Genomic DNA, 24,694 nt, shown 5'->3' with positions numbered 1-24,694 from the left:
CATAAGCTGACAGTGTTATAAGACTGCTACCTGGGATTATTTCCTACCGCGAGAATTAAATAGGAACAGTGTCACCGAAATTCTAGCGATCGTTCAAAAATTATTTACTAGGGTAGAACGCTTTTCCGATTTTGATTATCTATACTAGGAATATCTATATTATCCTTTGTCGTGACACCTGCCTCATCTCTTCAATACTTTGGCTCGATATGAAACGACTGATCGAAAATGTTATTCGGGTCATGCTTTGCCTTGAGCTTCTGTAGCCTTGGGAGTTGATGGCCATATACCTCTGAAGGTTCCTCGTCACCATATGCAAAGTTAACATACCTAGCCATGGTACGTTAGCAATATTTAGCTATATCATGAATACTTGTCGAGTTTAGTAGGAAGCACATACGTAGCTGGGGGATCGAGGCCGCTCGTGGATAAAATCAAGCTACGAGTGAACCTGCCGTAGGATTCAGCAGCAAGATCTAGTTCTTCATCATTGTACCAAGGGACCACCAGAGCGTTGAACTTGATCCGGCCTCTCCAAGGTACTGAGGACGAATTCACTGGGAATGATTGCACTTTGTCCATAGAATATGCCTCGAGAATGACGGTGCTATTGCGAGACTTTCCATCATTTGACGAAACCCAGGTGACATATTCGTCCCAGACCTGCTTCCATGTCCCGGGATCTATTTTGGCGAGGCCAGAACAGTATGACGGTTTACGACCGCCTTTGATGCACGCGCTCTGGGATCCGTCATTCCAGTGAGTATAATGGGTGCTGGCTGTCGTGTCAAGCGTAGGACCAAGGTTGAGTAGAGATGAGAAAGCTGCCCTTCCTTCAGCCTCAGAGCCGTGGTAGAATGGGGTCACGACAATGGTAGGTGTTTTGGAAGGGGCACGGGCGTCTAGAAAGTACATCAAAAGATTCATCTCCGGTTTCAATTCGAGCTCACTGATAGCTTTGGCGACTGCTTCAATCTTGTCCCCTGTAAAGGTGAGAATACCCAGCCACGCATATAGACTGGCTGGTTGCACGGGGTATGCCTTCATAATCACAGACGTCACAACGCCAAAGTTAGGACCTGCACCGCGGACAGCCCAGAAAAGGTCATCACCATCTGTAACCGTCTGCAGGACACCGTCTCCAGAAACGACATTGAGTGATAGAATGTTGTCGACTCCATATCCATATATACCCATCAGGTTACCGTACCCTCCTCCCAGGATAGCGCCGATAGCACCAACACAGTTGCAATTCCCAGTTAAAACCAAGGTACTGTTTGAAGCAGCGGCCTCGATTATCTCAGAAATCAGAACACCGCCCCCCAGCGTGACTTCTGTTCTTTCATCGTTGAAAGTGACCGAGTTCAGCTGTCTTAAGTTGATAAGTATTCCGTCCGGAGGCACATCCATTGTAGTAGTAAACCCATGAGCTCCCGACTGGGCAAAAAACTGGATATCATATTTAATGCAATATTGCACCTGATACTCTCTGTCAACTCTGGAGGTTTGACATGTAGGCGAGGGAAAGAGTAGAAACTTCAAAACACACCGTCACAGCCACATCCTCCTCACTAGCTACACTAACCACGACTCCGGGAGTCGGCGAGTAATACTCACTCCATCTTGCAAACTCCTGTCCATTGTCAGAGATCCGGGCAGACTCAGATAGCTGAGGCCCGAGTTCGAGCCTCACTTCATCCAAGGAGAGACTCTGGGCTAGTAAGCCCAGAGCCGAAAGGATGAGCGTTAATGCCAGTAGCAACATGGTTTATTGCTAGATTCGAAGGGCGGATAACAAGGTGATAGCGTGGTAAGGTTGGGATACCAGATGGTAGAATAGCAGCCAGCCTCTGTTTTGCTGGTACGTAAACAAAGTGAAAAACATCGTGATCATAAAATATGGTATCATGTTATCAAAGATGCTCTTTCTTCTTTACTTGACGTATTCCTTAAAGTAGAAACTCTCATGGTTGAGGTCTGACCTTGCCGTGAGATGGGGCTTTCCCTCGAGATGCAGGAAGAGTATACAGGGAAAGCCCGATGGGTATAGTGTCGTCATCCAAATAACCATATTGCAGAACTCGAAAGATATAGTGTGCCTGGATGCGATTATCATCTAGGGATGTTATACATAGCTCTGCTGCCGGAAATGAAAGAGTTGATGTGTTGTTGCCTTGCAGAAGGCCAAGCTGATGTTGCAGGATAACTTACATGATTGACGCCCTCGTATTATATTATCCTGTAATTTTAATATTTGTCATTTTGATTGGTTGCAATTGCCAGAAATATGTAATGTTGATATTATACCTGCTTAGTCATGAGGATCTTGCATCTTGATATCCTGAGATGGAATCGACGGACTGAACTACACATCAGAAAGAGATTATGATCAGAGCCATTAGTTGCCCAGGGAGCCTGCATTTAAACATCAGCTGGGCGGCAGTTCCATCTCCTGGTCAAGGTCTGGTATCTCACGGTGTCAAGCTTTCAAGGATTTCTAGAGCGGTTCTGCTGTAGAGGAAGAATTACTAGTGACGAGTTGGCGCGTTGATCGGATCATGGCGACGGCTAAGGATTTACAGGCACTGCTTCGATTCCTAACGCAAGATGCCAGAATACCCCTCGCTACTGCTATTAGCAAGGCTAAGGGCTTACAAGAAGCCAAGCTACTAAAGTATGAAAATATGCAATCTGACTGAACTGAACTGAACGCACATGCACACTCAATTGCGGTTCAACGATAACGCGTTTCATAAATCACAGTGACTCCTGACTAACAGAAGATTCAATAGTCCAGAAGATATTTCTAGAGCAAAGTTGACGGCGGTCCAATCAGTATTTACAGAAGCCAAAACTGCAAGACAGGTGTGGAACGCGGCGAAAAGGGTTGTCAAAAAGCGAGCTACAGGAGAGGAGAAGGATGATGGCATGGTAACAGCATCATCTGTATCATCACCTTCGAAGAAACGGAAAGCAACAGTTGCAGGGCTTGACATGACTCCTCAGCAGCTGGAAGAGTCACTTACGCTGCCCGTAAGTACAGATTTGGAAAGGATTTCTAAGACGGTGATTGTCACCAATCGAGCCCCACTAGTGTTAGCATTTGCAGTCATGTCACTGAAGTACACAATGCCCGAGCAGCCGTTGTCCAGCAGACTAAGCCTTGCCCAGGCTGTGGTGAGCGCAAACAGTCGCACAAAGGCTCGCAGTCTGGGTATAATAGATACGGCCGCTCCCAGCGCTGAGGACGCTGGATGGGCACAGGGACAGCCCACGGTCAAGGTACTGGGGAGGAGCATCAGCGTCCTCCGACGGGTAGGGTACGACTGGGACGACAAAAAAGGAGAAACTGCATCTGTATCACCACCAAGTATCGGATTTGATAGCAAGAAGGAAACGGTGCCAGAGGGAGGTAGCAGCAAATCCCCGCACGCCGAGACGGGTTCCCCTGCACACAAATCGAACGTGCTATCACCCAAAGAAGACAATGACGACGACAATCTCCCAGCCCTATGGGGTCTGGACTTGGAGGGTGATCGTAAATCGAGCGATGGCCGCCAGCACAGCAGATATGGTGGGTACGACGGCGGAAGTCGAAGCCAGAGCACGCACCTCCCTGTATTCAGAGCTGAACCAGCCCGCGACTACCTGCTCAGATCATTTTCTGAGCACGAGCACGACCCAAAGCAGCCGGACAGCGTGAAAAAGGCCAAGTCGACGTCGATGCCAGCCAAGGAGATTGCTCTCAGTTTGCTACTTGGCGCGATCGATCATGTTTGCCAGTCATGGGCGCCAACGCTGAGCCGAGACGAATTGGATAAACATGTCTGGAGATGGTACATCGCCGTGCGGCCAGAAGTCGAGGGTGGCATCTCAGGATGGGGCCAGAAGGGAAAGGTCCATTTATCTGCGATCCTTGATTTGAAGAGAAGAGACCGAGATGAAATGCGTGTGTTTTAGTTTCGAATATTTTTACGAGCCATCAATCAAAATTTTTGGACCAAGAAGGGCTGTGGGAACTGGCTATGGAGAATTTCTGGGCTCAAGATGGATTATATGAGCTCATGAACTGGGTGTTGCTCGGCCAATCGTGTTGGTTTTATGCATCAAATCATCTCCCGTTTGGAGACATCCGTTCAGAAACTACCCCCACACCCTTGCCTCGACAAAAACTTCCTTATGAGCCAGGCAGGAGAGGGGAGGGAAAAGAAAGAGAGGGAGAGAGAGATACGAATCAAAAAAAAAATAGCGTTGGCGTGCCAGATGCCGGGAGGGAGAGCAAGGGAAGCCTCCGCAGCTGCAGCAAAGGCCAACTTTCCGACATCGAGACAGTTTCCTCATGCGTTTTCTCTGATGTCATATTGAGGTCTCACTGGTGTGGTTGTCCACGGGAAGGCCGTGTCCACCCTGGCTCCATTCCAATGAAGAGACTTGAGTGGCCTCCGTTCGAAAGTCACCAACCTTGACCAGAAACCCTCGATTGAACACGACACGGGCTCTCGCATCGGGAAGAAAGCAGAAGAAAGCAGAACCAGGACGACAAAGATAGAGAAAACAAAAAGAAACAAACAACAATAATAACAATAACAAAGTATAGATATGAAAAAGGAAGAGTGCCCCTAAGAATTACAAGACCCAAGAGGCGGTCCTCCCAAGGGAACGACACACTAGTTGTGGCTAGGGCGAAGACGCTCGCTGGCTGACGGTTAATGCGATGGACAGGGGTGAAAATGCAACCAGGTTTATGCCACACAGAAAAGGGAAAGGATAAAAAAAAAGAAAGAAAAGCAAAGAGGAGAGGAAAACTCAGGTCGGCCTGCATGCTGGGCCTCCGGGAGCAGCCATCTTGTCACTCTGGCTTCCGCAGGGCCTGGTTGGATGGGCTGGTAGGATGCCGACGGTGGCCTCTTGGAGACCAGCTCCGCTTTGCTTGCTTGCTTGCATACAACTGGGTGAAAGAGAGACAGACAGAGAGAGAGAGAGAGTTAGTATAGGGAGGGAGGAGCCAGGGCCGGAGTCCTGCATGCTCGACGGGCATCTCTAGGTCGATGCCACATCGCCGTGCCAGGACGACCGAGCAGCCTCGAAGTGGGCTCTCTCGTGGATGATCGCTCTGCGGTTATCTGCCTGTCTCTCTCTCTGCCTCTCTCTCTCGTCGACGGACCGATGGAAGCTGTCGCTCTCGCTCGTAACACTACTACGACTAGCTAGCGGTAACCAGGCCTCGATCTCCCAAAGGAGGAGATAAGGCCGCCCCTGAAGCCCACCGAGGAGCGCACTCTCTCGTGCCTCTCTCTTCTGCCTACTTCGCATACGGCTCTCGCTTGTTTTTTTTTTATCAAGCATCGCTGCCTCTGCTTCCTCGCTTCTGTCTGTCTGTCTCTCTCTCTCTCTCTCTCTCTCTCTCTTTCGCTGTCTCTTGTTGTCTCTTGTTGTCTCTCTCGCTGTCTCTCTGTGTCAGCTAAGGAGCAAAGTCGACCGGGGGGAAGGCAAGTCTTGGCGCGCGGTGAGTTTCAGATCGTCGTTTTTCCTCCCTGCCCGACTCTCGTCCGCCTCCTCGACTTCTCTTCGACTTCTTCGACTTCCTCGACTTCTTCTTCCACTCCCTCGCCTTTCCTCCCGCCAAACAACACAGCAACCACATCCGCTTCTTCGACGCCGTCCATCCACAACGACGACGGGGGTTCGTCGACATCCGTCCCCCCTCGAGCCACAGTGTCCCGACCGGTCGCCAGTCTCGGGCGTGTGTCTCGCTTGCTGGAATCGTGTTTTCTTCCGGGGCTGGTTGTCGGGTTCACACAGCCGCCGTGTCTGTCTTCTGTCTTCGGGGGGTAGAGCGAGAGAAAGGGAGCCTTCGAAGGCTGAAGCGCCGAAAGGGATCGCTGCCCCCGGCGGGCAGTGTATCGTCGATTGTCCTGCCTAAAACATGAGCGACCGGCCGACGTCTCCCTCCAAGGGACCAGAGGGCGATGCTGACCGTCAAAAGTCACCCTCGATAGAACAGTCGAGCGGTGGTGCTGGTGATGGCGGCGGTGCTGGCTCGGAACAGTCCAGCAGTCAGGCATCTCCGGTGATGGACGTCTTCAGCGACGAATTCTCGGTCGAGCGGATAGACAATTCATCACAAAACAGCCAAAGACAGTCCGTCAACAGCCTCTCGAGTCATTCGTCATCGAGCTCGGACAAGACAGAGACTAGAGATGGACAGGATCAGATTTCGATTCCTCCGCTGCCTACCAGCTCCTTCCAGGGCATCCCAGAGTCGCTGGAGAGACGCGCCTCCCAGCTGCTTCAGCAACAGCAACAACAATACCAACAACATCATCATCATCAAACAGTGACGTCTCAGGTTCCGGACAAGAAGCATTTCCCTCCAGATGCCGGGCCGGTACCTCGGACATCATCGCCTGCCGTTTCTATCGCTCAGAGTACCGCATCCGCCAGCCATCGAAGCGTCAGCACTGTCTCCAGGCTCTCCATCCCTCCCCGCGCATTGAGCCCCTACACCGGTCAGACAGGACCTAGCCATCCCTATGCCATGTATTCTCAAGGAATATCCGTCAACAGGACATCATCTATCTCCTCAAATTCGACAGTACGGCCGCCCGAGCGAAACTTCGTCGCTGCTGCCCCGCCACAGCATCCCTACGCCCTATACTCCCAAAACACGGTTCCTGAACACGTTCCGGATGAACCTCTCAACACTACTGTCCCTCTCCCCTTACCAGGTCACCCTCAAATATACAGTCAACCCGCTCCTGCCCCTGTTGCAGATGAGGTCGGAGATATCTTAGGCACAGATGGATATAGAGAACAGCTCCCTCCTTACACTCGTTACCCCGAAGGTATTCCGGAGAAGTCTTACTATGCCCCTGCTGCACCAACTGGTGTTCCTGGTACTACCAACACCCCCTCACAGCCTCTAGAAACACCCGTCTCACCAGTATCACAAGTGTCGTCCCGCACCTTGCTTAGTGAAAACGTTCCAGGTGCTGTTGCCCCTGCGCCAGATTCATCGGCTGCCGAATCAGGCAACACGTCACAGGAAATTGTCAACGAAAAGGAAAAGAGAAGGAATCAGAAAATTTGCTGTGGGCTACCACTGTGGATCATTGGTCTCATCGCTATAGGTCTGATCACAGGAACTCTAATAGGAGGTGTCCTCGGTGGGATTGTAGGAGCCCGTCAAGGCCAGAAAGACAGCGGCAAAACACCAGATCCGGATCATCAACCAACACAGTATGTTTTGTCAATATATCTGTATATCTACGTCATTGATCAACTAACCGTGTGATAGAACCCTACCACCCACTCCGACAACTAGTGGCACCTTGGATGCGCTACCTCTCCCAACCACATCTGGCGCCCCTGTTTTCTCCCCGATCCCTACTGGGCCCATCTCAATCTCCGGAAGGACGTTCAATTCCCTATCTCAAAGCTGTGTTAACACCACAAGCCTCCGGTTGTCTTGGGATTGTGTGGACTATGGTCACTTCAAAGGGTCCATATCCGTCGGGCCCAAGGATACTAGAACAATAAAATTCTCCCAAAATCCTCTCACAGGGAAATTTATATACGGCGATCAAATACCGTTTCTCGCAAACAAGGACTATCAGCTACAGCCCGCATATGACGCGTCTGCCCCCGATGACGGGCCTGCATACTTCTTCTATACTACCTTCGACAAGCTCGTCATTATTCCCGATGACGAATTCCCATATGGTGTCCTTGGGAGATCAGTGAAGGATTCCGCCCAATTGAAACGTTCTAACAACAGGTCAGGAAAAGTTCAGTCTCAGCCGGGTGACAAGCCCTGGTTTTGCTGGTGGAACACAACCTACATCGAACTCTTCGTATATGCCAATAAGAACGCGACAGAAGATGACATGAAGACCAGTAGCGATGGCTCTGACGATGGCATGCCTTCAACCCCGCCAACACCTTACCCTCGTGAATCTACTCCTATCACGGCATCATCATCCCCTACCCCGACACCTATTACTATGTCCGGCGAAGGCGGCAGTAACCTACCACAAGCATATCCCCAGGCCATCAAAATCAAAGAACTCCGATTCTCCGATGCGAGTCAGTCTCCGCCATACTGCCAACAGATGCAAGTCTTGGATGACTGGAGCCTATCAACGCTACAGAACCAAGCGACCATCGAAGAAAAAGACTCAAGGTCCGGTCCAGACAGCGAGAATATCGACATTAGCCAAAAATTGGCCCGCCGGTCACAGCTAATTGGGTCCAGAGACGTTGTCCCCGACCAGTGCTATTGTGAATGGTTATACGGTAACTGACCTGCTTCGTCTTCTCCCCCCCCCCCCCCCCCCCCCCCCTTTTTTTTCGACATGACTTTCGACTCTTACCAGCACAACTATCATCATATTGTCACATTTCCTACTTTCCGCTACTTATAGCCCTCCTGCTCAGGCGTTTAAGGTAATATCTTGTTTCTTTTTCGGCATCGGCGTTATATACTAGGCCTGGAAAGATATTTCTGATCTTGTCGCATTTTATCTCATATTCTGTTGTCATCGTATATATATATATAACTATATATATAACAACGACTTCATCTCAGTTATTCCCTTCCTTGCTCGGTCACTCGTTCACTCGGCTTCTGACAACCATCTGGCTTGTTTGCTATACCTGTCTGCTCATACTCGGCTTTCCAGATCATTCGGGGGGAGAAAAGGCATATCGTTTTTACATTCGTTTCCTAATATCATTCTATGCACATAAATATGTTGTATCCCTGGTTATACCCGTGGATTGTCAACCCATGTATCTTCCATCTCTCATATGTTGACCTTTCTGTCTTGAATTAATCCGGCTACTCCTGGATTCGGCAGACGCTTGTTGTTATGTGACTATTCTCTTCCGCAGAATACATGTATTCATCTATATCACCTATTCTCTACATTCCAGCCTTTTTCTATGTAAAAACTATTTCCCTAACCAGTTTTGTTAGGCATCAACGCCCATGCCCAGCACTATCCCAGCGCTGCATCCATTCCATAGTCCGCAGCAGATATCAGTTCCACTTCCTCCATCCCTAACTACCAGGTACTTTGCCTCTCTTCACGAGACTGGACTCCATGCAAGGGACAGGGGTACGTCCAAGAAAAAGAGCATATCTTACTTAAAACGTCCACGATCGTCAGGCGGTGGAGATGCAAGTAGGACGCCGGAATATATACTCCTCGCGGCATCCTCGTCCCCGGAATATTCGCGGAAGTTCGTTGAAGTCTCTGACCATCAAGCACTCTGCTCGCTCATTGGTGGAACCGCCATGCCCGGAAGTTGGATAGCTATGACATAATAAGCTGGAGAAGTACAGCAGGAAGTTGTATAGAGTTGATGGAAGGCAAACTAGGGATATAAAAGGGCGAGTACATTTAAATGTCCCATTCATGAACAAGACTCATGTTCAACAGTTGTCGACTGGCTGACTCTACGTTGTTGTATTCGTTCGTTGGAGAATCAGGCTGATTTTGAACTATGAACCGGCCACGGACGCTCACACAAACTCTGCGCTTCACACCATCACGATTACCGATCTTGAGAAGAAATGGGCTGGCAAAGTTGTCGGTAGCACAGGCGACACGGGGAGAACGGTTTCCCAGGCACAGCAGCTATCATGAGAGATCCATCCATTCAAGTTCCCAAGGCGGGCTAAGAGAGGAAGATTCAACATCAACTGGCAAGGAACAAGGTAAATTAATCTCATGCAGTACAGCATGTAGACAGTAGTTCTAACATATATAATCAATTTTAGTCCACCGACGCCATCAGCACCACAAGCCTGAGCCAGACATGGAAGAAGCAGACTCGTTTGCCCAAGAATTCGACACTCGTATCCCCTCTAACCACGCCAAACCCGCCCTCAGTGATGCATACCAGCACAGCGGCAAAGATGCAAAACACCCGAAACGACCATCAAGGGAAGAACTAAGCGAGGATGAAAGACGTAGGATGGACAAGGAAGAGGAAGACGTGCAGCGGCATAATGAAGATATGGAGCATCGGCACGGCCGGGCAGCCAGTCAGATCACGCAGGATGGAAAGGTTGAAACGATAGACGAGATGGAAGAGGTACGGTTCAAGAGCGAGGAGTAGCAAGCAAGATATCCCAAGAAAGGCGGGTTGAAGTATTGTTTGAGGTAGTCCAGGACAATGCGCCGGACCGGATGTTTGCGGGAATATGCAGAATGCTGCAGCTGTGGTGTCACCCGTCTTACTTGATATGGGGAAGAGGAGCGGGAAGGAAGAAAGAAAAAGAGCCGAATGCCATGCAGGTGGATGTGAGACTTTGCTCTCTAGTTGTGACTGAAATGTTTCATGCATGTAATTATGTATGTGCTTTGTTCTGTGTTCTTTGCAAAGTAACCTATGTATGTCTTCGACAAAGAATTTGACACAGTGATGTAAAATAGAAATCAAGAGAAACAGGCTTGCTCAGTCAATCGAGACTTTCCATCTTTGGTATTCTTTCTCTCCTTGACCTTGACTTCGGTACTAGTGAACATATATGTCTATCAAGTGAGTGCGTGGGATAAAAAAAAAGATTCAGTCTAGGGGGTATTAGATATCAGAGGAACGCTCAAAATACAGAACTTCTCTCATACATTCTTGCCTCAGGTATACAATCAAGCAAAAACTAATCCTCAAATATCAAACCAGCGCAATAAATCAAGTCCGGAAAGCAAAAACAAAGAATCAATGCGCGTGCGTGTAGTGTGGTATTTGGTATAGTACAAGAGTTAGAATGCGTTGTTTTATTCCGGGTATCCTTTGATGGGATGTTTGTTCCATGTGCTACCACCAGGGCGATTTTTTTGCAGCTGAGTATAGTCAAGGACATCAGGGACAGTATCATTGCCAACGAGATAGAGAGACAGGGATCCACGGGGGCCTGGTTCACATAGCATAGCCTCTCTGTGCTGATGAAGAAATAAAGAGCATGTCTTCTGAGATATCCGGGTTGACTGCAGTCCAATGTTTCCTTCTCCGTAAGTATTGACTGCGGTTGCCAAGCAGCTGTGGTTGGAGTTATGCCAGTCAATAACCGGTTAACTCATCGAATATATTCTGCCCCCAGAGATCTGAACGAAATTTCCGCCCATTTGGTCTCTCGAAAATGAAGGGCCTGGCTCGAAAATTTTTCTGCGCCTCCCCAGGTTCATGTGAAGCGCTTGTTGTGGTCGTACCAAGACAAGTTGTGGAAGGGTTCGGGTAACTTGAGCCAGGGTCACTGTCCTGCTGGTGTTTCAAGTCTGTAGGGCCAAAATGTGATATGTTCCTCCGACAGGGTCTAGCCAGTCACACAAAAGGGGCCATATATCATATCCTGTCCTTCTTTACTTTTTCTTTTCTTTTTTGTTATTTTGGTATAAATGGCCGTTGAAAATAGTGGGGGTGCGACAGGGGATGGTTAAAGAAATCAAAAAGGGATGGTACAAAAGAATCTCACCGCTACCAGAGTAATGAAACAAAATTTCCAGAATGAGTGTCAAATATGATAGGTTGTTGAAAGAAAAAGGAGACGCTCAGAAAAGGAATGAAAAAAGTGTAAGGCTAGGCTTGCTAACGAAATGGAAAACATGACTTTTGCATAAGAAAGTAGTGTGAAGGAGTCAACCTTGTAGAAGAGGGGTATCTTCGGAGATCGCATCATCCTGGGCATCGGTGCCGTTCATGGTGCCGTAGGAACGACCGTTGGGCTCCGTTGGCTTGTTGACTCCAGCCTCGAGCTCCGGCTTCTGGGGATTTATGTATTCGAAATAAACGCCCATGATCAGAAGGGTACCTTGCAGCATCGAAGTTACAACGTAAACACCCCAGGTGCTCCACCCTTCCATGCCCAGTCTCTCGGCCAAGCTGATGGCCCAGACTATGGCACCGGGGGTCTGGATGCACATCATCTGGATACTCAGACTGCCCACCCGGCGTAGACGCCATGTGGTGTATATCTGTGGAAAATATTGGATGGAAGAGAGGATGGTGGCCGAGACACCAAGGATATTCGCCCACATCTGTCGGCTAGATGGATAGCTAAAGACGACCGTAAAGCCTAGAATGATCACAGCGATAGCATGGACAAGGCATATTGCTCCCACGGTGAGAGCAGTCCGGAAATTATGTGATTTTTCGGGAGTTGCGGATGTCGAAACGGGGGTTGGGGGAGTTCGGGGGAAATATACAACAAAAAGAATAAGGCTAAGATGCAAAAGTCAGCCAAAGAGAGCAACTGCATAATGGTCTTTCTGTGGCAGAACCTACAAGATGATAAAACATAGTGACTGGACCCCAACCTGCAAAATGCCTAAAAGGCCAGCAAAACAGGCAAAGCCACTGATATCACTGCAGCAGGCGATATCGCGAGCACTTTTCGGGAGAACAAGGATGTTTGCAAACCCAAACGTCCCCGACGTTGTCCCCAGCAGTATAAAATAGGGAGATATGCCAAAGGAGGTGCCCCGTGAGATGATACGGTAGTGCTGGGGTAGATATGACAGCAAGATGCCGAGGAAGATCAGTCTAGATCGGTAGAGAAGCGTTGCGAATAAGTTAGCCGCGGTTCTTCAGCCGACAAAAGAGAGGCGGATCTTGACTTACATAGAGAAGGTAAAGCTAACAGCACCGGGAGAGGCGAGTTGCTTGCATTCTTCGCTCAAATTCACCATCGTTTCCTATAGAACTGCTGGCGAGGTGCGGATAGACAGGGGGGTATGGATCCAACGAGCGCACATGAGTGATTATATAGAGGTGAAGGAAACCGAGAAAGAAGCGCAGGGGACGACCGTCGGGTTTCAGGATGCAGGTACGGCCACTGGAGAGACGTGTCTTTGAGAGGGTTATTCGCGCAGAGACTTTGCGTTCTGTGTCTCTGCCTGTCTGCTGCTCCGTATTCTCGTCTTCCCCTTCCAAGCCGCAGGCGCAAAAACTTGAGGTTGAGAGGATGCGCCTTGTCCGCCCAATAAGGTGCACAGGCCTAAGGGTTCTAGCCAATCATGACGCGACGATCTGACAGACTACGGAAGGCCTAACTGTTTTAGGACTAGCTTTATATACGGGGCCACAGCCAGCCAATAAGAACGATATGTGTTAAGGGAAGGATTAGGTAAGCGTACTCACTGCCTGGATCAGGTTAGCCTGTATTAGTCACTCATCACGTTACTTGTGCCTCGGCCGGCCTGCTCGGCCAGCTTTGGGTCCTCATTTCATTTTGATTAGGTCCACAGAAAAGTGCCGACGGAACATAACTACATACAACGGCTATAGGAGATATGCAAAGCAAAGAAGTTTGAGGATGTTGGCGGTGAGGCCATGGTAGGCTATGACAGCAATTCCATGGGTAAAGGATGCTGGAGGCTAAGAGCCAGGGAAGACCTTAACCTGGAGCTGCAGAGATGTTGCCCCTCAGTCCTTGCCTTCTCCCCTACGTCACACAACACGTCATAGTAACAAGAGGCAGGACGAACAAAATAAAGCTCCTGCCCTGCCTGGGATCTTGATTAACGACGCCAATAGAGAGTATATATTCAACACTGGGCGGGCTCGCTGTCCGTTATTTTCCTTGGTGGCTCATGCAGGCGGCCCCTTCGATAATTCAAAGACAACGTTTGCTTAACAAACGCACCACTTGGCTGCTTTTCATTCGCATGGGACTCATTTGTTGATACTCGGAACCAACGCTATCATGAAGTGGCTATTGACTGGGCTAATCATAGCTCTGACGGTGTCGGAGGCCGTGGGCTCCAGAGACTGGTTCAGCAAAGCTGGTACTGTTGCTCTCTTTCCCCTCCCTGCAGCCAGCTTGTTATGGCCGCCAACAACTCATACATTGGAGAATTGATCATGGCTAACACGTCACGGTGGCCGCAGTTTACAACAAATGGCATGAGACTGAACTTGAACGCTGGCTCTCGGACCATGGTGAGTGAATAACCAGCATTTTTGTAGCCGGCGGCCTGAAAACCTTATTAATCGACTTAAACCATCTATAGACGTTCCATACCCTTCTCCAGCAGATCGCAAGGACCTGGAAGAACTGGTGAAGAGTAACTGGGAGTCGTATATTACCGAACCAGCTTCAAAGACAGCTGAAGAGATTTCTGGTTCATTCAATGACGCCAAAGAATGGATATTTGACTCGTAGGCTTTCATCAACCCCTCGAAATAAAGACGGAACATGGCTAATAATTCTGTTTAGATGGAGTGACTCGCAGTTGAAAGCATTTTTAGACCGCCATGGGATTCCATGTCCCCAGCCTAAGAAAAGGGACACTCTCCTGTCAACAGCCCGCCGCAACTATGAAGCAATCGCTCAGAAGCTTGGTCAATCGGTCAACTACCCAGGAAACTGGTTATATGAACACTGGTCTGAGTCTGAGCTAAAGGAGTATCTCGATAGCCATGGCTACCCCGTCCCTCAGCCAACAACCCGTGACAAGCTTATTGCTGCCGTGCGCCGTAATTCGCGTCGTGCTGGTATAGAAGGCCAGAAATCTGCCGCTGCTGCTTCAGCATCCATGGCAGCTGCGCAGGAAACTCTTGCTGAGGCTCTCTTCAACGCCTGGTCAGAGTCTGATTTCAAGAAATTCTTTGATGAACATGGCATCAAGGTGCCTCAAGGTTCCAAGAGGAACGAAATGTTAGCTTTGGCGCGCAAGCACCGTCAAGCTCTGCTGGAGAAACCTTCTGCATCAATGGCTTCTGTTTATGGGGCTGCTACTTCCAAGGCTGGAAACGAATTCGCTCGAGCCACGGATGATGCACAGCTGAAGATGGAAGATGCCTTCAACCAAGCTATCAATGGATGGTCTAATACTCGTCTTAAGGCCTACTTGGATGCCCGTGGTATCCCAGTACCCCAGAGTGATAAGAGGGATGAACTACTCGCCAAGGTACGGCTTCATGGACACAAGGCCGCTTCTGGATACACTGCTTGGACTTTTGATACCTGGAACAAAGAGAACCTTGGGTAATAAACTACCTGCCCTTTACTCCGTGCATGTTACAGAATTCTCACTGACGATGAATAAATATAGAAAATACTTGTCTTCTCAACACAAAAAGGCTCTTGAAGGCGTCGAGTATACCCGTGTTGAGCTTTTAAAGCAGGCTCAAGATGCGTACAACCGAGCCTCAAAGACCGGTGGACCCGACTTTACTTCTATTACCAATTATCTTGCTCAAGTTACTGGTTCCATGAAAGACACCAACTTCAATACGTGGTCAAAGGATGATATTGAAAGTTTCCTGGCCTCTTATGGGATCAAGCCAACTCGCGGCTCGAGTATTGAAGAGCTGAGAAGGCAGGCAAAGGATAATGCTGATTACTTCCGCTATGGAATAACGAGGCAGGAAGCCTCGATGTTCTCCAGACTCCAGAGCCTTGGCCAGTGGGCTTGGGATCAATTGAAACTTGGGGCTCTCAGCGGCCGGGCAGAGGGCCAGAAGGCAGCTCAAGAAGTTAAAGAAAAAGCCACTAAGGCTAATGATGAACTTTAAACGGTTTATCACAAACTCAGAAGCTGATGTCAAAATATGTATTGGGAAGGATGTTTAGTTTGTTAAATCTGGACCTGTGTTATAAGTTAATGACTGTTGAACACTCTTACGGAATTTAGTTTAATGCCCAAGCGAATGTTTTCCCCCATTATCACCTGTATATCCGTACTCTGCTAACTAGGCCTTCTACCCTAGAATAATGCTAATTAGGTAGTGTGTTTTGCTATTATCGTTCAACCATAGTCAAAATGTCATTATTATAGCCGTTCAATCACTAGCCACATGTATCCATAAGCAGCAGACCTGGACGGGCTCCAGCCATTGATAGAACCCATTTCATTAAAAAGACTTGATGCATCATTCTTTTAGAGCGGGATCACCTTCAGCGACCAGCTTCCCAACGACAAGATACTTCTCTAAAAACCGTTCCTCCCACCCTCTCAGGTTCTCAAGTTCCTCTTGTCCCAGTCCTTTCAAATCATCTAGTGGTCCTTTGAGATCTTTGGTAAGCATCTCCTCATCAAAACTCTGGCAGGCTAATCCACGAGTAGCATCTCGACCGGCGAAGTTCTCATATGGTCCGCCCTAGGTAAACAGGGAAAGTCAATGATAGTATAGATAAACTGATGAAGGAAGACGTACTGGTCCGTAAAAATTCCTGCCCGGAGTAACGTCAAAAACGCGTCCTCGAACTGCAAGGTAAACAGGAGCTCCGTTTTTTCCGTTGAACGGTAGGAGATCAGTAGGTGAGAAGGTGCGAAAGACGGTTGGTGGTGGGGCTGTTGGTAATGTCACAGGCTTCTTTGGTTTGAACTGCATATAAATCACAATGATGAAGAGGGAGAATAAAATGAGATTGATTGGGGAGGCGATTGATGCCCTGGAATCGAGAAATTGGGTCAGTATTGGGGCAGATGGGCAGGCGGATAAGTCGACGATGTAGATCGGGTGCCCGGCTTACACTTCGGCAGGCGGAGAGCTATCTTCTACTCCATCTAGTTAGCTGCTGTGGCCCGAAGTATCAGCAATAGGATACGCTTACCTGACGCCATCTTTAAATGCAAAGCTGTCCTGTCAGCGCAGTATTGCAGACGTTGCAAGGCTGATAGATTGTTGTTATCAACCCCAAAACAAGTAGAGAGCAAGCTCCGCCTTATTGAGATCGACTTATGTCATCAAAGGCTGGTGGATTATGTCATCGCTAATTATATCCTGGCCCTTTTTCTGCCGGTCGTCACCGCCTGCTTCTTTGGGATGAAACGAGAGTAATCTCCTTAGTCAGCCATATCGGGTGAAGTTTCCCGCCGCTTTTAACACGAAGGTTACGTGATCAGGCACATTTTGTTTTATTTTTGGAAATCAGTCCTTAAAGCAGCCTGGGCCAGCGCTTAGCTTTGGACTAGCGCGGTTTTGCTGGGCTGAGTTTACTCCGGAACGCCCATGAGATATCAAGGGTCGTGATCGCTGAGCATGATCTGACAAAGCCTTGTCGCCGGCCGGACGTTGGTTGCTCTGCAGGCAGAGAGAGAGAGAGAGAGAGAGAGAGAAGGAGGCTGAGCTTCTCGTTTGACATCTTTTTCCTTCACCATTTGATTCCTTCATTTTGATTCCTTCATGCCCGGTCTGGGACTGGAACGCTTGTTCTTTCGGCAGTCTTTCACAAACGGAGTACATTCATTTCTCTTGTTCATTTCCGAACTCGGTCGTATTTGATGGAGAGTAACACCCTTCAAAGACAGCGTCCTCTTCTCCTTAAATATCTTTGACTTGTTATATCTATTTGCCTTCTCTGGACATATTTGATCATCCTATTCACCGGCCAACAAAACTTCTCAACCAACAGCCTCCGAGCCGTGCTCAAAACGATACCACTTACCTGCATTTGCAAAACACACAATTCCCTCTTTTTTTAACGACTGGATTATGTGGAAGAAGATTCACAAACCCCGGGACTGGGCAAAGCCTCAAGGCCAGGAGGCCACGGTTTCGGCGAGTGAAAAAATCCACGCGATGTCTGGATTTGGCCATGGAGGATATACTCATCCACATGGACTACAACCTTCCCAGTCGTATGTAAAAACTTCTCAAACGTTCTCTCACATAGTATATAGTCTAACAAACGGGAAATGGTAGGAATATGATAGTATCTGAGCCTCTCCCGAGACCTTCGCTCCAGTCAGCGCACGCACGAAACCCTTCTTCAGTTTATTCTCAAGATTTAATGGTGCATCATCCACATAACCACGGTGAGCCACGTCAGTCTTACTCCTCGACATATCGTTCGGAGTATGGGGATCGTGATGTGTCTCCTCCGGTTTCTCCTATTCGTGAACACTATCCCTCGTCTAGGGAGAGTCGTGATGTTTCCCCTATCGAAGAGCCCAAGGGCAACTGGATTGCCGATATGCATAATAAGGATAATCGCCCGGCTCCCAGGGCAACATATGCATCTAATTCCAATGGAGATATGAAACCTCTTACCTCAGGAAGACAACCTCTAACGAAATTGGATGGCTACTCAAGGGACATGTCAGGAGGCGATAAGGGTAAATACCACCAAGATATTCAGGGAATCGTGAAACCTGAAGGATATTCTAGGGCTGGCGGTCGTTCGAAACCTCGATTTGATATAGGGCCAGAAACCGGGCGCGTGAATGTTCCCAAAACCCGGTGTCGAACGGATTGTGATACATCTGCTAATAGTAACCCTCCTCCGCCACCGCTAAAGGACAGAAGTTATAGAGGTCCCTCCAGCACAAGACTTATTGACGACAAGCCTGTAACAACAAACCCCAGACCCAAGGACAACAAAGCACTTCCAATGGCACCTAAGCCAAGACCAGCCGTTCCTCAAAAGGACAAAGTACTTGTGAGACCCGCTCCTGCTCCCTTGAGTATCCCTAATTCAACGTACTCAAGTCTCTTTGAGGATTCGTTACAAACTGCCTCCGCGTCAACTTGGGAGACTGGCAAGTTTGTTGGTACTGCTGATCAGCCTGAGCAAGACTCCAGTAAAGGGAAAGATGAACTCGGTGACTTTTTGACAGAAAGGTTCCAAGGAATAGCACTGTCACAAGAACCGCGCAGCCGTTTCAGTGCCACAACTTATGCCACGACTGAACCTGGAAGCCCTCCACCAATCTCAGAGAGTTTTGATCAACCACTGCCGGGTATTGGGTCTAGAATGCACCAGATCTCTGCCAAAAATACCACACGCAAACCTACCCCTTCACAAATGACTACTGTCTCTGAGACAGGGACAGGACCGCAAACCCAGCCTGAAACAAACATTACTACTCGAATCGACGATATCAAATCAAAGCTGGCAGATCTTGCTCGTCGAAAGACTAATATCGACACTATGATCCATGAGTTGACGCAAGTAATTCAGCCTAGCTCGATAGCATACGATATGGCCACCAGAAGCGAAGTGAATAAAACTGTGACAAGCCTAAACAACGAGCTAGCAGATATCAAAAAGGAAGAACATGAGCTGGGCCTGAAACTGCTTCGTGCATACAAGAAGAGAGACAAAGGTGACATTTATGCCAACGAACCAACGTTATGGGTCAAACGGGTTACGAGTTAGGAACATATGTACATTATTAAATACCATAACGCTAATCGGGAGAGTGTATATTCAGCTTCTTATCTAATATCCATTCGGATCTGTGCAGTGCATACAGGGTGCGCCTGGCATGGTAGGAGTGATAAAAAAGCTAAGACTTTACAGGCGATCTATTATTCAGGGCTGGATGATCGAGCGTAGAAAAGCTTTGTCGCACTTCCTAACCCCCACCATTGGAAACGAAAAGGAAAGACGTCAACTCATAGTTTCGTAATGCAGCGTGATGCGGTGAAGCTCCGCGGGTGGTAGTGATCCGTCAGTCTGGCCGTGAAAGTCGAAAGCCGTGTAGTTTGAAGGAGGCATCCAATATGGGATCGATTATTTCTTTCCAGACTTCTTGATTCCCTGCTGACCAGTGTTCATAGGGCCTTTCTTGCCCTTAGCCAGCTCCTGAAGCTCCTTCTTGGCTTTGGCATCTACATTGTACGTTAGCGGCACGGAAACGTATGATCAAGGAGCATGATACTGCGTATAAGGCATACCAGCTTTCTGCTTTTCTCTAAAAGCAAGATCCTCCTCATCAAGCTCCCTTTTCTCTTTCTTTGGGGCCTTGAGGGGTTTGGCCTTGCCGCCTGGAGTGGGGTGAGTCGTCGTTAGAACAGAGGCTCGAACAGAAACATAGGCGCGGAGACAGTCAGCTTACCTTCACGAGATGCACCACCCATGGCTGCTTGAGCTTGGCCGTTTGTCAGAGGATGTGTCGAGGGAGTGAGTTGCGTTTGATGGAAAAATTCCAGCGTTGCCGTTGGAATCCTCAGTCGTAGCCTCGAACTGATAAGATCTTTTTCTGTTTGGCGCGAAAGGAGCTAGTCCTGTTTGGGCCTAGTGGAAGAACCTTTTTTTGCCTCACTCTTCTTTTGACATCGCCAACTTCGAACACCAGAACAAGCCACTCGCTGTCTGCAAACACGGCGACATCTTTGCCATCTCTCTCATTCTCTCCCTCTACGCTGTCATCGGCAGGTTTATACAGCCTCTTTCGCACATCAAGCCAAGATAAATTACTCTTTACCCAAGAAATGCCTCTTGCAAAGTAAGCTGGTTGGAAGTCAAGTTTGTTGAGTTGAATGCCATCCACATTCGCCCAACACTATCTTCATTTAGCTATTCCAGTCAAGAAAAGCACAAGCAGAACTTGGGAGATTCCTTGACTAACCGAATCACCTTTTATTTCCTTATAAGCTCGTTTCGATTTTTCGATTAAGCCAACCGTACCGAGTCGAAATTTTGGTGATGGCTGCACAGCGGTCAAGGTCTCCATCGGTCCCATCAGAGGGTGAGATCATCGAGTCAGACTCAGATACGAAGGCAACTACGTCGCAAACCTCTCTTTTTAATGACACCAACGTTGACCGTAACCCCAGAAACGATGCTCTACCTCCAAAGTCCCCTAGTTCGCGGCCGTACCGCTCTGAACGCTCAAGGTCCCGCTCGCCATACTACAGATCTTCTCGCGGCGAAAAACGAAGACGAGATGACTACTATGACTATGATAGGGGCAATCGTGGGGGGCGTGTGAAGTTCTCAAATGGCACATACGATGACAGCTACCATCGCCGTGGGAGTTCTCGTAGGCACAACCAACGGCCATACTACGATCACGATAGGAACGATAGCTATGACCGGGGCAGCCGGCATTTGCAGTATAGCGACGATTACGACAGGAGGCCAGACAAACGTCCGAGAACGCGAAGCCGTTCTCCTTACCGAGACCCTAGAAAACAGAAACAGTACTCGGGTGATGAAGCCTCAAACAAGGACGCCTTGGAGAAAGATGGCAAGGGCATGGCCCGCGGGCAGATGGAGATTAAGTTGTCTACAGAACAGTCAGTGAGCGAACGAGGAAATCCCTCAGTTAACGCTCAAACTTGGAAGCAAAAGGCTGAAAATGGAGAATCTCAGATACAGCAGAATCGTTCCATCACTGAAACTAGTACAGATGATAAGTAAGTGGACTCACTCTACTCAGACTCTGCCAGTCTATCGATGACCTTACTAATTTTTCCCTCTTAGACCGTCTGTTCAAGGCAAAGACGAGGATACTGAAATGTTCATAGAACCAGTTGATGAAGCTACACTGATTGAACAACGACGGAAACGCCGTGAAGCTATAAAGGCTAAGTATCGTGATGCACCGAAGCCTCTTATCGTCCAAGCTTTGAAGCCTGTCAACCCACCCGAGTCCGCGACAAATGGCTCTGCTAAATCCACTTCAAATGCAGATGAAGCTGGTAAGGTTTTTCGTCGTTCAATATATATTCAAGTAGCGTAACTAATGATTATATAGCATCATCCGCCCCATCACCAATGATAACTCCTATTGACACACCCGGCTCGCAGTCACCTGCTAATTTTGAAGTTTCAAAGGATGAGGATCTTGCCAACACGGATTTAAGTGATAGGAGTGGAATCAATAAGGAAGAACCGTGTGCCGCTGATTATGACCCGACTTCCGATATGAGAGAAGATAAGAAGAGACATGACAAGCGTCACTTTGGAGATGATCTTTCTGCTGCCTCTTATGACGAGACTAAGACGGGCCAACTTACTACAGCTGCTCAAGAAGCAGAGAAACCGAATCCAGTAAATGTTAAAGATGATTTCGACATGTTTGCCGAGGGTGACGACGATATTTTTGCTGAAGAGCCGCCGTCGTCTATGCGGCCAAATGGCCCAACGGGAATTCCAAAGGCCCAGGAACTAGACATGAGCATGCTCGATAATTGGGATGACCCTGAAGGCTACTATAACGTCATGCTGGGTGAGTTGATCAACGGTCGGTATCATGTTCAGCAGATCCTAGGCAAGGGAATGTTCTCTTCCGTTGTACGTGCTACAGACTCGAAGACGGGGAAACTGGTGGCAGTGAAGATTGTTCGGAACAATGATACCATGAGGAAAGCAGGCATGACGGAAATCAATATACTGCAGTTGCTACAAAACGCAGACCCTGAGGACAAGAAACACATTATCAGGTTTGACAGACATTTTGACCACAAAAATCACCTGTGCATGGTTTTTGAGAATCTCAGCATGAACCTTCGCGAGGTCCTCAAGAAGTTTGGTAGAGATGTTGGTATCAATCTACGAGCCATCCGAGCGTATGCTCAGCAAATGTTCCTCGGCTTAAGCCTTCTTCGCAAATGCAACATCCTCCACGCAGATATTAAACCCGACAACCTTCTGGTTAATGAGAATAGAAACATTCTCAAGATATGTGACCTTGGTTCTGCCTCCCTCGCCTCAGAAAATGAGATCACCCCTTATCTCGTCAGTCGGTTCTACCGAGCCCCTGAAATCATACTTGGAATACCATATGATCATAGCCTGGACGTCTGGTCTATAGGCTGCACATTATTCGAGCTTTACTCGGGGAAAATACTTTTTACAGGACGCAATAACAACCAGATGCTCCGGTCCATCATGGAATGCCGCGGCAAATTTCCGCCCAAGTTCCTACGACGCGCAACCCTGGCACATCTACACTTTGACGATCTTCTCAATTTCCGCAGTCTCGAGGAAGACAAGATTACAGGCCGCATGGTGACCAAGATCCTTGACTTTAAGAAGCCCTCGCGAGACCTGAAGTCTCGGTTGATTGGGAAAGGGGCCAGACTCAATGACGCAGAATCCAAGGAGATAATGATGTTCATTGACCTCCTTGACCGATGTTTGAATCTGAACCCAGAGAAACGCTGTACTCCTTCGGAAGCACTTCGCCATCCATTCATTGCCAGGCATAGCAAAGTTTGAATCTGGTAAAGTACAGGCGATCTCCGGAAGGCTGGTGAATATTGGGGAAATTCTGCGTGTCCCGCAAATCTCAGCCATTAAGTCTGATCCGTTTGAAACTGAAAAAGCATGGATACGGGCACACCGCGTCTTTAGTCTATAGGACAGATATATATATATATAAAATTTAGCATTTCTTTTACATATCTTTTAGCTGTCCACTATCGAATACACTAAGCATCCATGTAAAGTCCTTTGTTGCAGGCGATGGTCGGCCGATGAAGACTAGTTGACGGTTAAGTTTGCAGTCGTTATCCGAGAGGTCATGCGTCCCAGCATGCGCCACATACGATCGCACTTTCGCTGTCGAGCCTCGTAAGCAGCCTTCGTCGCATTCTGGAAGCCCCGTGGCTTAGTTAGCCAGCCGTCTGTTCCCATTAGTGATAGTTGTCGCTCGCTTGCAACGGGCAACAGACCTTCTGAACATCTCTATGGGGGGGGGGAACTCCAGCTCATCACCTGACTGATCATTTTCTAAGGTTCAACGTCGGCCGAAGTGCTTTTTGGTCGCTGGAGGATCTATCTTTCTGACAATCTCGATAACGGCCGAAACACCAGCCGTAATGTGATATTCGCATGGTACGTACAGAGATGCCCAAAGGAGAAGCCAGGTAGGCAAGCTAAAACTGGAGACATGCTGGCTGTGATGCTGATCCGGCTTTGTTATCATAGATAGAGAGGAGAAGTACGCCGTCCTCTGGACACACAAGGCTGTATATTTCTACAGAGTACTCCGTATGGAGCAACCAATATGTACAACTAACTACGTATTCCATGTGCATGCAGCATGCAGCATGTTGGAGACGCGGGCCTTAACAAGAAGCTGACGCCATGTTCGAACACGGAGGATTTACTGCCGTCATTCATGCTCCATGGACATGGGAAAGAGAGAGAACCCTCAGATGAAAGCGCATGAATAGTGTGCAAAAATGGAAGTCATGTCATGTTCCACTCTGCAGTCGGGCGTCACGCATAAAGAAAGGCGTTTCACTTAGCCTTGCAAGTCATACGTGCGAGATCCCTCGGGATTCAGTTCAGCCGTTAGCCTCCCATTCTCCTTCGCTTAAAGGGCTTTGCTTTGACGGCGGCGGCAGCAGCAACACCGGATGGGGAAAGTAATGCTCATAGGGCAATATCCCGGGCATGAAACGACGATAATTTAGGCACCCAGACGGGGAAATTATTATTATTAGGTTCCAGGTGGACAAAAGGAGTATCCTAGTCAAGCGCCCGGGAAGCCGGCGCAGTTACATAGTACGTTTCAGATGGACGGGGTGAACTCACATCTTTTATGCTACTATTAACCGGGATTGATAATCATATAGCAAGAGACCATCGAAGGTGATAAGTCATATTCAGAGATCGTGGGCTCACAACGGTCCCCAACGCTTCCCCCTTCAAAAAAGAACAAGAACATATCAAATTAAAGGTGTGGATATCAATTTAAAATGCAACCATGCGGTTAGGTATAGGGGTGTTAGCATTATTAAATGCACAAAAAGCAGGGGTAGAGTGAGCTCAAGCAAGCTTCAAGATCCAAGATGCCTCACAGCCCATACAACCAGGGCACCTGGGAGCCCGGACATGCACCGTGGTGCTCTTCATCGATGAGCTGAGACCACGGAGATGCGGAAACATGGCCTCTCAGACACTGCAAAGCCCTGGTTCCTGGTCATAATAATCAATGCGAGGCGACCTAAGGTGGTCCATCTCTCGTCTCTTTCGCGGACGAGGACAGGCCCGATCCGCCCC

The 24,694-nt window shown here is 48.5% G+C and overlaps 11 protein-coding genes across 11 annotated transcripts; 6 read left to right on the top strand and 5 right to left on the bottom strand.

The window, feature by feature from the left end:
- Window positions 1-191: 191 nt before the first annotated feature.
- On the bottom strand, window positions 192-1,410 carry ARB_05502 (FAD binding domain protein; the record flags this gene model as incomplete). Its single annotated transcript, XM_003016059.1, has 2 exons — window positions 192-330; window positions 401-1,410. 2 exons carry the CDS (start codon window positions 1,408-1,410, stop codon window positions 192-194), a joined length of 1,149 nt encoding a protein of 382 aa, XP_003016105.1.
- A 1,148-nt stretch (window positions 1,411-2,558) lies between these two features.
- On the top strand, window positions 2,559-4,466 carry ARB_05501 (uncharacterized protein; the record flags this gene model as incomplete). Its single annotated transcript, XM_003016058.1, has 3 exons — window positions 2,559-2,674; window positions 2,793-3,949; window positions 4,006-4,466. The coding sequence occupies 3 exons, from the start codon at window positions 2,559-2,561 to the stop codon at window positions 4,464-4,466; spliced, it is 1,734 nt and encodes a 577-aa protein (XP_003016104.1).
- Window positions 4,467-5,040: 574 nt separating this feature from the next.
- ARB_05500 (uncharacterized protein) lies at window positions 5,041-5,666 on the bottom strand (the record flags this gene model as incomplete). Its single annotated transcript, XM_003016057.1, has 2 exons — window positions 5,041-5,452; window positions 5,539-5,666. 2 exons carry the CDS (start codon window positions 5,664-5,666, stop codon window positions 5,041-5,043), a joined length of 540 nt encoding a protein of 179 aa, XP_003016103.1.
- A 260-nt stretch (window positions 5,667-5,926) lies between these two features.
- Window positions 5,927-8,303, top strand: ARB_05499 (uncharacterized protein; the record flags this gene model as incomplete). The annotated part of the gene is made up of 2 exons (XM_003016056.1): window positions 5,927-7,239; window positions 7,325-8,303. The coding sequence occupies 2 exons, from the start codon at window positions 5,927-5,929 to the stop codon at window positions 8,301-8,303; spliced, it is 2,292 nt and encodes a 763-aa protein (XP_003016102.1).
- A 1,519-nt stretch (window positions 8,304-9,822) lies between these two features.
- On the top strand, window positions 9,823-10,125 carry ARB_05498 (conserved serine-rich protein; the record flags this gene model as incomplete). Its single annotated transcript, XM_003016055.1, has 1 exon — window positions 9,823-10,125. One exon carries the CDS (start codon window positions 9,823-9,825, stop codon window positions 10,123-10,125), a length of 303 nt encoding a protein of 100 aa, XP_003016101.1.
- Window positions 10,126-11,642: 1,517 nt separating this feature from the next.
- ARB_05497 (uncharacterized protein) lies at window positions 11,643-12,692 on the bottom strand (the record flags this gene model as incomplete). Its single annotated transcript, XM_003016054.1, has 3 exons — window positions 11,643-12,225; window positions 12,289-12,546; window positions 12,625-12,692. 3 exons carry the CDS (start codon window positions 12,690-12,692, stop codon window positions 11,643-11,645), a joined length of 909 nt encoding a protein of 302 aa, XP_003016100.1.
- A 1,138-nt stretch (window positions 12,693-13,830) lies between these two features.
- On the top strand, window positions 13,831-15,522 carry ARB_05496 (uncharacterized protein; the record flags this gene model as incomplete). The annotated part of the gene is made up of 4 exons (XM_003016053.1): window positions 13,831-13,948; window positions 14,016-14,163; window positions 14,222-14,992; window positions 15,060-15,522. The coding sequence occupies 4 exons, from the start codon at window positions 13,831-13,833 to the stop codon at window positions 15,520-15,522; spliced, it is 1,500 nt and encodes a 499-aa protein (XP_003016099.1).
- Window positions 15,523-15,879: 357 nt separating this feature from the next.
- Window positions 15,880-16,574, bottom strand: ARB_05495 (uncharacterized protein; the record flags this gene model as incomplete). The annotated part of the gene is made up of 4 exons (XM_003016052.1): window positions 15,880-16,107; window positions 16,165-16,402; window positions 16,484-16,517; window positions 16,565-16,574. The coding sequence occupies 4 exons, from the start codon at window positions 16,572-16,574 to the stop codon at window positions 15,880-15,882; spliced, it is 510 nt and encodes a 169-aa protein (XP_003016098.1).
- Window positions 16,575-17,743: 1,169 nt separating this feature from the next.
- On the top strand, window positions 17,744-19,111 carry ARB_05494 (uncharacterized protein; the record flags this gene model as incomplete). The annotated part of the gene is made up of 1 exon (XM_003016051.1): window positions 17,744-19,111. The coding sequence occupies one exon, from the start codon at window positions 17,744-17,746 to the stop codon at window positions 19,109-19,111; it is 1,368 nt and encodes a 455-aa protein (XP_003016097.1).
- Window positions 19,112-19,468: 357 nt separating this feature from the next.
- On the bottom strand, window positions 19,469-19,815 carry ARB_05493 (uncharacterized protein; the record flags this gene model as incomplete). Its single annotated transcript, XM_003016050.1, has 3 exons — window positions 19,469-19,566; window positions 19,633-19,722; window positions 19,794-19,815. The coding sequence occupies 3 exons, from the start codon at window positions 19,813-19,815 to the stop codon at window positions 19,469-19,471; spliced, it is 210 nt and encodes a 69-aa protein (XP_003016096.1).
- A 568-nt stretch (window positions 19,816-20,383) lies between these two features.
- On the top strand, window positions 20,384-22,903 carry ARB_05492 (uncharacterized protein; the record flags this gene model as incomplete). Its single annotated transcript, XM_003016049.1, has 3 exons — window positions 20,384-21,096; window positions 21,164-21,381; window positions 21,438-22,903. 3 exons carry the CDS (start codon window positions 20,384-20,386, stop codon window positions 22,901-22,903), a joined length of 2,397 nt encoding a protein of 798 aa, XP_003016095.1.
- Window positions 22,904-24,694: the final 1,791 nt, after the last annotated feature.

Source organism: Trichophyton benhamiae (genome assembly GCF_000151125.1).
Source record: "Trichophyton benhamiae CBS 112371 chromosome Unknown contig01145.0, whole genome shotgun sequence".
Taxonomy (NCBI): domain Eukaryota; kingdom Fungi; phylum Ascomycota; class Eurotiomycetes; order Onygenales; family Arthrodermataceae; genus Trichophyton; species Trichophyton benhamiae.
The sequence above is the reverse complement of the archived record's forward strand: the minus strand, read 5'-3'. Positions and strand labels throughout refer to the sequence as shown.